Below are 12,605 nucleotides of genomic sequence, written 5' to 3'. Positions count from 1 at the left end.
GTCTCACTTACATTCTTGAGTTTTCGGCTGCAGTCACTTCCCCTGGGGAGAGAAGGAGACAGAAGGAGACCATGAGTTCTGTGTTCAAGTTTAACCACTGACACTGTTAAAGACACTGTCTTTTAGATAAAATGCAAAAAACGAAGCAGCAAAAAGTACATTCCTAAAGCTGCTGTATTGCGCCAGTGTTTCATTCACAAAGACGACTCCTGTTTTTGACTCGGCAGCGCTCGGATGCTTCGACTGCCAAGTGAACTTTGAGAGGTGCAGTGAAGAAACGCCACAGCAGTGGCCACTTAGCGCCACACGTGCTGCCAAAATGAAAAGATGTGGATCTTGCTGCTCGCCACTTGAAGCTATAAATGGGGAAGTGGAGCGAGGCAGAAGTCAGAAAGTGACCCCGACACACACGATAAGGGTGAGAAGGAGGGAGGGAGGCAGAGGAAGAGCACCGCAAACATGCAAATCACCACCTCTTTCATCAATAGAAGTCACAAGAGAAACACATTTTTTTAAAAAACGGTATTAGAAGCAAGAAATCTATTATGTTAAGACATAAAATGACCACGATCATGCCATCAGTGATGCAGGAAACATGCATGGCTTCACTCCTGAGCTTTGTATCTAAATTTAAATTGCAGAGTTGTTTGTACTCATATATACAGTCAGATACAGTAAATCTGACATGACAACGTGTCACAATACTCCACTCACTCAACAAACAGGTGAAGCCTACATTTTTCATGACAGCTTTGACCTGAGAAAGAAAGGAATGTGAGAAGAAGAGTAGAAGAGCAAATAGAAAGTAGCCAAAGGGCACGATGTGTATATGCAGTACTACTCCTCCTCCTCCTCCTCCTCCTCCTCATTCTCCTCTCTTTGTCAGCCGACTGAATAAACACAGAGACAGGTAGCTTTTCTCTGCGGTTACATTGTAGAGATAAAAACCTGAAGGACAAACCCAACAGATTCCATGCGACATTAGATCATATTTCAGGACCAAGTCTGTGTAAACATCTATACTTCTCTACTGTTTTCTGCAAGCTGTCAGAAAAGAAAACCTGACAAAAATGTAATTTTCAGACTGTCGATATTGTGCATTTTCGAGGTAAAAGTATAAAAAAAAATGTTTTTGTACTGTAGATATTTATCAAATCTTGTCATTGTGGAACAGCAATTCTGTTTTTCATCACATTTGTTTCTACACATGTGAAGGAACGACATCAATCCATAGCTGTTTCATTTGCTCTCAAACCAGATCTCCTTTCCATCACTTTGATCCGTTTCCATCAACATGCACGAGTATATTTCAGTCCTGAGAACACACTGTACCACAGTCTGTCCGTCTTTACACCTTCCTGTCTAAAACGGTTCCGTCAGATGAGTCCAGTGTGACTCTGGAGGACAGAAGACTCACAACTGCTTCCTGTCGTGGGTACGAGCTGCAGGAAAATCCTGTACGACACATGGTTACATAACATAACAACTGAAAATAGCACACAGCCAATGAAACAACAAAACCAATATTTCCTATTAGTTTTGGGATATTGTGTGGATATATTACTTTTCACAAAACAACAAATGAACCTTCAAATCACAAGGCTTCCTGTTATTCACCTTATGGTTATTATTTACCCTGTGAATTAGCATTTGTTATTAACTGAAGGTCACGCCACTTTTTTCTGTGGTTGTTTGATTGATTTTAATCATCAATTTAATCTCTTGACAGTTATTTTTGAATCTACAATGTGGATGATTTCTGGTTTCACAGGTTTGTGGACAAAAAAGGACATTTTTGAGGTTTGGGGGAACAAAAACAAAAATTTAAAACATTCAAATCACAAATCCATACTGGACACTCCACACGGATAATGGACAGCTGGATTTAATATTATGGCTGGTCAGTGAAGGTTTGAGTACACATGCACACAGGCTACATAAACACAGTAAAATCACACACACACGCACTGCAGTGCTTTCAATCAATTATTTGTCCTGACAGAGCCGGTGGAGCAGCTAACATTAGCCCTGTCCCTCTCTCTCCTCCATCTCAAGCAGCACCTTTCTGAACCCTTGTGTGAATGACACCTCTCTGATGCACTGGCTGCCTGCATTAGGGTTCTCTCTCACACACACACACACACACACAGTTCCACACAAACACATACAGTATGTATATAAAAAAAATAACTACATGGACTTTGTTACCAAGCAACAAAAAGTCACTGTTCAGCGAGTGATTTAAAAGCCTCTTGTTGTGTTTGGACAGAGACCAGTTGTGTCGAACAGATATGCCATTGTCGCTTCACCGACACAGACTCAAACAAACTTCCATTGATTCTCATTTACTTGTTTGTGTTAGCAGTGAAGTGGGTGATTGTGCGACGCACAGATTGAGAGACGCACAAAGAAATCACACAGAGACGCTGCGTATAAACACACGACTGAATTATGTTCCTCTTCAACAATCGAGTCAAATCACTAAAAACTAAACACACACACGTCTTTGTTTAATAACAAAGCTACTAAGTAAGACATGTATTATATTCAGCCATAAAATGACCACAATGTCATTTTATGGCTTTATAATGTGTCATCAGAGGTAAAGGAAACATCTCCAATAACAATGGAGCAGTCAGGTCCAAATGTAATTTTTAAATTTAAAAATACAAATAATATTGTAATGAACAGAATCAAAAATACACTCAAAAGCTCAAGAACAGTGATTTCCAAGGTCTCGAACGACAAGTGTGCAGAATACATATGCTGATGAAGGTCATGTGATACAGTGGAGAGGTATTTATAGTGCCCAAATTCTATTTATTGGTACCTTTTAATGCTTCATATTATCCGTCTGCTGATTGTGTGTCTGGCTCTGCTGCCCGACAGCTTTTATCGTCTACTAAGCCTGATCTGTGCTTTTGTTTCGTTGTCAACGTGGTTTCTAACCTCTGTTGCCTTTTTATACTTTAAAGTTGAGATTTGATGATTTACACGTCACACATTTACGACTGTCTACACTATTTTAGCCTCAAGTATTATGCAACACACAGATGAGGAGCAGAAGTCTACAGAATATCTCTCAGATCACTAGATTTACACTATTGTGCTTAAAGGTTATTATAGACTTATGAATCAATAGCACAATATTGTCTTCTACCCAACTTGTTTAAAATACTTTGGCTTTGGAATAAACACAAAACATAACACACACAAACTGTGCGTCTTACTTGGCGGTGGGGCGTGTCGGCGTGTCCTGCAGGTCCCCGGGGTCAAACAGCTGAGAGCCTTTCAGTCCCAACTCCTCACAGCCGCGAAGAAACACACTGAGGTTGTCCTACAACAAACACACACACACACACACATTATATGATGTTAGCAGACACACAAAAGCAAGGTCACATCCATTCACTGCACAAACGTTTCATCACTTGTTGCTTCTCCTGCTACCTCAGACCTTTCTCCTGCTTTAAAAAGCACATTTGTGAGATCAATTAAAACTAATGTAAACAATTTAATACAATGTAATTTTATTGGTGAAAACACACTAACACATGGCAACTGTATTTCTGAAGCAGGTTACACAATAAGTCACACATAGGACACTCAGCTGAAGAAACCTGTACTTCCACTTTGTCTATTCTCACTGACATAAAGAGGTCTCTAGTTCCCCTTCACCCAAACCTAACTAGAGATTAGGAATAAATCCACGTTTTATACTGATACAGTAGGGAAACCTTGAGTATCTATCGATACTGATATCAGATAAATGTAACTTTTATCCTGAAATAATGTTATGCTGCATCTGTGGAAACTGATGTCCTACTCACATAAAGAAAGTAACAGTTGTCCCACAACATGCTGCTTTTTTTTGCTTAATTAAAGATTTTTCAATCTGTTTTTATTTTATCTAAAAGACAGCTCTGATCACATCGTCTAAACTGCAAAATATCCGCCCTCTTCAAACTGCAGCGTGTAACTTTTTAATATAAACAAATACATCCGATTCAAGCTATTGTCAAACGAGTTGACACAGTTCACATGACTCCCTGTGTTTCATAGCGCAGTGGTGTTTATGTCTATCAACACCCAGTGACATTCCCTCGTTAGACACAGGGAGTGATATATTCTATATTATGACAGTGAGAGAAAACAGTAATAATGTGCATTTAAAGTGACACACCTGCAGAGTTTGAGTGAAAACACAAAGTTATTCTATTGCTCAACAAAAAGCAAGACCCAGCAAACAGATAACGTTAGATTATTTCTGTTGATGAACAGAGGCAGAATAATAACATCAAAAACAACACGACTGCAGCTTTAAGGTCGACGACTGAAAAACAGTCGATTGAAAGCAAGATTCTGCAGATATTTAGATCCAAGTCTGTCTGTCAGAGAGAAAAAAACCCTGAAAAAGTGTAGAAATGCAACACAAAGACACAAAACGAGAGCAGACACAAACACATGGACACACAACGAGAGCAGACACAAACACATGGACACACAACGAGAGCAGACACAAACACATGGACACACAGACAGTCTGTGCACGACATGAAAATCAGGGTTAGGCTACCTGCTCAACAGCAATGTGACACCACCAAGGTTTGTGTCCAGCTCACTTTCACGTCCTCCCTCAGATTATTCCAACTTTCTATCTTCACTTTCTTTCCTTCAAGTGTATTCTTTCCCCGTTGTTTTCTTCTTTTTTCAATCTCTCCTGATTCACCTGCACTTTCTCCGTCTTCCCGTCTCTTCGCTTCAGTGTCTCTCCATCATCTCAGTCTTCCTCCCTCTCACATCTCTGCTCTCTCTGACAGACTCTTTGTTGGGTGCAACCTGAGCTGAGCTCTCCTCTCTCGTTCCCAGGTTCTCCCTCTCCCTCACTCTCTCCCTCTCTTTGTTTCCGTCTCTCTATCCCTCTGAGGGCCACAGTCAGAAGTCCTTCCCACCGCCACCCCCCCGCCCTTTCTGGGTGTCACTATTTCCTCTCCACACCCTGATTGTCCCGGGAACCCCTCTATCTCTCACACACTGACACACAAATACAATGTTGCTTATATTCACATACACCATGAACAAAGTTATAAAAATATGATGTTTAATCAACTTTATACATACATGCAGATGCTCGGTTTATAAACACTGCAATGAAAGGGTTGCAGGCTTGTAACTGGAGGGTCACCAGTTTGAACCCCTGGACACAGATAAGTGCTGCCCACGGCTTCTGTGCCAGGTCTGTGTGTGTGTGTGTTCACGACTGGTGTGTAATAACGATGGGTTAAATGCAGAGTTGGTTTGTGTGCAAATATATAAACAGCTATTGTTGTTAGGACACTGCACTGGCATTCATTTGGACCTAAACACAGCCTGTATCCCTAATCTTAACCAGTTAATGCCAAGCTGCAATTCAAATCTTAACCAGTTCTTCAAAAATGAGATTCTGCTCTTATTAAGACCAGGCTTTGGACTCCATGAAGACTACTGGTCCATGCCAAAAGGATCCTAAAAGGGGTAACAAATACAAGTACACAAACACACACACACACACTTGGAAACTGTTTTTCTCACGATCCTTTGCCATTTGTTGCAAAACACCTCCTCAAAACCCACCCTGCAGCTTCCTGTGTTTTCAGGACAGCTACAACTCTCCACTCTTGATGAAGCAACCCCACCCACAGATACACAAACACGCACGCACATACAATATCACACACACACAGTCTTCTCTTTGTCAAAGGACACAGTAATCTCATGACTGCTTTACCCCAGGGAGAACACACCTATAGTGGGATTAACTGGGTCACACACACACACACAGGCTTTCTGCTCATTTGCATCCAATTATTAAAGCATGTGGATCAGTAACAAGTGACGACTCACAACAATAAGGTCACAACAAGCTGAAAAAGGGGATGATTTTATAACGAGTTTTCATCCAAACTGGATGAGGTTTGTAGAGAAAGTAACACAAACTGGGAATATCTGTCTTGAAAGACACAAGGAGGGGTGAACATTTCAAACTTCACGGTGAACTCTGAAATGGAGCAACTTGGTGGAAAATTAGACTTTTTTTAATAACAAGAAAATTCAATAAACTTGGGAGCTGCCGGTCGCTGGCGGAAGACAACTGGTGTGTCACCCCTGAAAACATTTCGCAAGTGCAAAATATGAGTAATTCAACAATTGATAATCTAATTATGAAACATCACAGTCCCGAGCACAACACAAATCTCAGGAATCATGTTTTCACTGCTGCCAAGAGAGACAAACAAATCAACTTGTAAAAAACGACTGCCAGTATATTCAGTTGTCACAGATTGACTTCAGCTCAGACCTAAAGAAGCTAAAACAATAACAATAAGTCCCACACTCCCCCCTCCTCTGTCAGCTGGTGTTCAGCAGAATCAGGAACAATAATCAAGAAAACAACAAATAATTAAAAGGGCTCATTTAGTAGCATATTACAATTATACCTAAAGAATAACAGTGAGGTGTGTGTGTGTGTGTGACTGTGCAGGTCACTGCCACAGGAAACTGGGCGTCTACTGCACAGACATGATTGACAGTTGAATGTGTTTAGAGAAGGATTGGGAGGTAAGAGGTTGACTTTAATACAATCCACTCCCAATAAATTTGGGCAAAAGTCATTCCCAGTGAGGAAATAATAAAAAAAAAAACACTGTGGTAAGATTAACAAGTGTTAAAAAGAAGCAATAAATTACAACGAAATGTGTGAAGTGGAGAAGAATGGTCAGCGGAGGGGCCACATAAATAACTTTCACGAGCAAAATGTAATGCGTTAAAAGGTAACAAAAAAAAGTTACTTTACAGAGCGAGCGCGTGTCTCGCTAAACACGACACACACTGCCATTCTTACTTGATAGAAACAAGACAAGACCCACCACAGTTTCTCAGGAAGTCCTGATTTTGGATCTAACCCTAATCCTGTTTATTCCTGCCAAGGAAATAATAAAACAAAGTTATAACCTATAGCACAACATAGCATAGCAATAAAACATAAAGCTTCTTTACGGGGAACTTTGTTTCCATTTTGTGAATGTGACCTAAAATGTGTTCTTATCTTATCACAAATAATATATCCTCTATAATTATGGCACACTTATGGAATAAATATCAATAAACCTAGAATTACAGCAGTTTTACAGAACAACCTAAAGTGTTTTTATTGTGCGTCACAGGAAAAATGACACAAACGCCTGTTGCCGTAAAACTTGACATCCGGAAAAACAATATTTTTTTTTTTTTAAGCCCGTGAATCAGTGCCATTCAACTGTCAGGCCGATCAGCAGTGTGTGTGTTTACACACTGTAAAACATGAGCGTAACAGAGGACACGCCAACAACCCGACCTGTTCACCGGCGGAACGCGGAGCCCACACTGAGGTAGCTGCTCTGATTACAAAACAGCCCAAAACTCCTCAGAGACTCATTTTCCCATTAGCCCCCCAAACAGGAAGAGGAAGGGGGAGTCGCCTGTGTTTTATTACGATGGGCCAGATAACAGCAGACCCCTTGTTGATGTGTTTCTCACCTCCCTAATCACAGCCAGAGGGAGGAAAGAAAAAGCTACAGGAGGGTTAAAAGACAGAATTATGAAACTAAAAGTATAAAGGGTCATTTTGTTCAGCCAGAAGGTGTGACTTTCTTTCTTATGTCAACTTCTCCATGTCGCATAAACATGTTGTCCTCAGTCTGTGATTCATTTCCCCCCTTTGGACCAATTAGTAATGGTCACATTATGTTTTTATGTCCTGTAATTGTCATGTTTGTCCTTGCTGCTAATTAGATTTGTTTTGTTATAATAATAATAAAGTTGTTATATGCATCAATCTCCACAAAGGCGTGTGATACCCAGTGAAAAAAAACCTAAAAATATATTGCTAAAATAGACCGATTTGAAACTTTGCCAATGTCTGTGATACTCTGTGTTAAAGGGTTACATTTATTTGTAACAGGGACCAAGTCTGACTTCCTTTAATCTCAAAAACTGGCTAGTTTCTATGTTGATGATATCAGTGTTTGGTATTATTCTTTTGTAGATTAAATTAAAGTGCACATCACCATACATTAAAGTAAATGAGATTAGACTTAATTCATCCAACACTGGGGAATTTCAATTTTAACAGCAGCAGCAAAGGATCAGAATTAGAAAAATGACAGCAAATAACAAAAGGATTACAGTAAGTAATCAGGTAAAATGAAGAATCTCAACATAAAAATACGAAGTAGGAATAGAATTATTGTACCAAGACAGAAAGGAACAATGTTCTGATGGATCAAGCAGAGCAGTCAAGCTGAATTGAGTCCATTAGGCCATAAACCAATGAAATAAAAAAAGAAAACCCAACAAAAATGTAACCCCAGTGTCAGAAAGTGACTTACACACTTATCACAGCCAGAGTGGTGCAGAAGTTGTTGGGTATAAAAGCTCTAATGGGATCATCAATTGTTATTCTAGCTGTTATTGCACGGTGGAAAAAAGGTCAAAAAAGAATGGTGGCTGTGCAATTATCTGCCACTTGTTAAAAGTCAGTGACGCCACGAGATAAGAAAAGCTATTTCAGCCCAGGACACACTTCCTCGTCTGTTCTGTCTTCTTTTGGTCCAATAACACCCACACGTCACCGTGAACTGTTTGTCTTCAAGTGCTTCAACTTCTGTCCTCGTGGCCCGTATCGCTCTTTCTTAACATCTCAATAATCTGTCATTACTATACGCTGACTTCTTCAACACCTGTGGTTTTTAATTATTAAAGGAAAAATTAGTATTTTCCCCCTAAATCACACCAAATGAGACACTGATTTTAGAGAATTGTCATAGTGAAATTATCGTACTGCGGTCGTGTCATGGCCATAACCTGTAAATAATGTCCATATCGATGATATATTAAACTGCTGTAGCATTTTCCCTCAACAACATTTCAGACATCACATATAGAGAGCAAGTCAGGAGGGAGGAAAGAAAACACACTTGGCGTGAGATTGAATATGGACTTTCTCTCTGCCTGTGTTTACATGTCTTTACTGCTCCTGAAAGACCACTTCATGCCAGATCACAGTCTTAGGTCATCATGAAGGGGCTCCACTATGTTACACTGTACTGAAACACCTCAGTGTTCAGGTCCACTGAAATCCACAGGCTCTCATTTAGAGCAGGACGTGAACTTTCTTGAGATTCCTGAATAAAACCCACACATGCACACACACGCGCACACAACACTTCATAATCTTGGATTTAGGTTTTTGGGAGCAGCCTTTAATTGACTTGACAGAGTTAGTGTGGAGAGAGAGACACGCAGTAAAAAGGACCACAAGCCAGAACCGGAACCGGGCCACTGCAGTCGGCTGCAGCCACAGAGGCACCAGCACTAACCCTAACCAAGCAGGCAACAAGAATCTCCAACATAAAAGTACAGGCAAAGAAATATGGAGACAAAGGTAGACAACGTCATATTAAGATCTGGGTTATGGTGCGATTTATATCCTTTGGGTTAAATTTCTGTTTTGGAAACCTGCACACATATGAAGCCCAAGTTTTAAAGTTATGAGCCAGAATATGTGAGGGTGTCACACACTATTATACCACACTGTCATGTAAGGTTCAGGTTAAAGGTTAAACTCACTCTTAACATGTTGGAGGGTTTATTGACAGAAATCATTGATACCATTTGTGTATGTGTATAATGGCTTTAAAAAATTTTTTTTTATAGATACCTTAGGTTAGGGCCTTGCTCTATGAAGGCCACCATCTTGTGTTTCTACTTCAGTTTGAAGAGATTTCACTTTGTAAAGCAGAGACTTGATGCAAAACAAAGAAGAATGAAATCCTTCCTGGCATGTGAAGGCCACAGTAGATATTCCATTTGTTACAATTTGCAGTCTCACTAATGTCACTAATAGATGTGACTAATTCTTAAACCCTGGACCTTCACCATTGAGAGAAAAAGTATTTTTGAAAAAGAGGCCACAAGAAAGAGGAAGGCACAAGAGACAGCCAGAACAATTGATAAGCTTTGGTGGAAAAATAATAATAATTTAAATTAAAATAGTGTGTCACAGGGCAGAGGACTTACCAGACCAGCAATGGGTGTAGGGAGTCTGTTAATTTTCTTCACTAGACCGGGTTTAATGGAGCTCAGCAACCTAATAAAAAAGACACAGACACCATGAGCTAAATATGCTTTAAAAACAAAATGGTGATTTGCAATGTGATAAGCATTTATTATCATAGAATGCAGTGTGAAGTTAAACCCGAGCACAGAAAGAGTAAAAGGTCTGCAGAGAGTGGAGAAAAGTGTCCGTAAGATGGAAATGCTTCTACAATCACTGCTGCTCATTTCAATTTCACTGAGCTATTTTTTCATCCAGTACGCGTCATGTCACACGCACATGAAAAGTTATGTCATGAGCAAAAATCCTCACATCTCCCACTCTTACACTCCAACACTTTCTGTGATGTTAACTGCAGTTCAGATTCAGTTATTTAGCAACCCACTCAGCACTCATTATCTCAAACACATATTTGCTGCCTTATGTTTCCCAGAATAACCCAGAGACCTAAACAAGGAGGCTGTTCTCAGCTCTACACACAAGACTGAAGTATTTCCCTTAAAAAAAATAATGTCAAAATAGTTTGAGGAGGGAAACGTGTCCCATTTGTGCAAGGACAAACAAAATGACAGACAACTGTCAACGATCTGGTCAAACAATGCACTTAAGCAGCCGAGGGAACAAACACGGGGGGATGTGAGGCCGATGAATAAATCACAACAGTAATTTAAGGATTTGAAACACTGACCCAGAGGATCACAGGTGCGATCACTGCAGCTGTTAAATATGAAACGTTCCTGGTAAAGTCATCATCTGCACACATTTACTCAACATGTGTCTCTTTCTGTTCGAGCGATGACGAACGCACTGTGTGTTCATTTGGTGTCTACAAGCTTAACATGTATGATAGCAACAGTTCACAGGCAGTGTTTGGCCAAAACTACACCAAAAAACGGTCATTATAATCATTACTTGCTGCCCTGGAAATAAGAGTCAATCATTTCAACCATATACTACAAATACTTGGCTTACAACTAAATGTTCCACCAAATTTGAATTCAAAACAGAAATTGGCTTTCACTTTTTGACAATTCTTATTTCCTAACTGAGTGAAATGAAAATCCATCTGGCTCACATTCAGAATCTTGTGTAAAGGGTTCAACATTTTTCTCAACTCCAAACAAATTCTAATTTCAGTTATTACTGTATTAAAAAAAACAAGCACAGACAAAGGCTGCTATTTACAACAAATCATAAGTCAATGTTGTCCTTGCATTAGAAGATATTTAAATGGCGTCATGTGGAACCACACAATCTATAACACAGTGAACACTGAACTGAAGCTTGACCTAAAATAATCAAGTGGCAAAAAGAAAAATCCCACTTTGATATGTCCTCCATATCTGTAAAACAATAAATACCCATTTTACAAACATGCAAGTTCAGAAATCACTGAAGCATTTAGCATTTCCAAACTATTTGATAATTTTGAAGGCCTGCGGTGCGACAGGCGGTACACTCAGTCCTTCCAGGATATTCCACAAATTCCAAAACCAGTTGGGACACTGTTAAATTGGTCCTCGTGTCTGCTATCGCAATAAAGACAGTGAAAACACTGAGGCTTGTGTAAGTGAACTTGACACAGAGGAATGCGAGTGAGAAACAGTGCAAGTGTTTGTCTTCTCAGTCTCATTTCAGCACATTATGAGAGGTAAGGCAAAAGTTCACGCATCACAGAGGGGGACAATTCGACAGCATGTCAGTCTCTGCTGTGACAAATCAGTGCGGGTATGTAAAGGAAACCTGTTTGACTGATGAGGTTTGTTCCGACTATAATTAATAGGTCTGGTTATTGTGGGTTAACAGGATTGTCACAATGTTACGATACCGAAACTCACGTAATGAAAAAGCATGTATAGAAATGTGCTATTGTAATTAATTATATACTGAATGCAGAGAGGAAGTGAGGACTCGCAGTATTTGTAATCACCGTCATTATGACCTTTAACCTGCAGCAGGGATTTAAGCTATTATGGTTGTAGTGGTGCTGCTCAAGCATGTGGATTTGTTTCACTCTTGAGTACAGAGAAAAAAAAGGTGAGGGAGAGATTTGTATTGCATGCTATGCTTATACGTGCACAGCTGCCGGGCTGTTTATGTGGACAGAAATAACTTCTGCACAAGGCTGACAGAGCTGCACACAACTCAGCAAAGCAATAACGGAGCAAAACATGACTCATGAAGTCTGTAAAATGTCCACAAAATCGGGGTCTGGACATTTTCATTCAAGTATTATCTGGAAAACATTTGCCTAGATAGCTGGCATAGGAAGTCAGTGAAACTATGGACCATTTCAGGAAAATGTCTCGTTTGAAAGCAGCTTAAAAAAAAGATCTCTCATGTTGTCTTCGTTTAAAATAATTATGGATGTTCATCCTGAAACAGCGGCTGGACAAATTGGACAATGACGGGCCATTAGAGCTGGAATGAGTCCTTCATTTTGAAGTGACAGTACGAAAGCATCATTTCCTTC

At 39.9% G+C, this 12,605-nt stretch overlaps 1 protein-coding gene across 9 annotated transcripts in view; it reads right to left on the bottom strand.

Annotated features, from left to right (window-relative positions):
- LOC122778314 (LIM and calponin homology domains-containing protein 1-like) overlaps nt 1-12,605 on the bottom strand; it is a 75,200-nt gene that overhangs the window by 34,217 nt on the left and 28,378 nt on the right. For all 9 annotated transcript variants that reach the window (XM_044040056.1, XM_044040057.1, XM_044040059.1 and 6 more), the window contains exons 3-5: nt 10,096-10,165; nt 3,231-3,337; nt 12-42 (exon numbers count right to left, since the gene is read on the bottom strand). In XM_044040056.1, the coding sequence (XP_043895991.1) occupies nt 12-42; nt 3,231-3,337; nt 10,096-10,165 (208 nt within the window). The remainder of the gene's footprint in view (nt 1-11; nt 43-3,230; nt 3,338-10,095; nt 10,166-12,605) is intronic.

The sequence above is a fragment of the Solea senegalensis genome, linkage group LG12 (assembly GCF_019176455.1).
Source record: "Solea senegalensis isolate Sse05_10M linkage group LG12, IFAPA_SoseM_1, whole genome shotgun sequence".
Taxonomy (NCBI): domain Eukaryota; kingdom Metazoa; phylum Chordata; class Actinopteri; order Pleuronectiformes; family Soleidae; genus Solea; species Solea senegalensis.
Note: the sequence above shows the minus strand (reverse complement) of the source record. Positions and strands in the feature narration are given on the sequence as shown.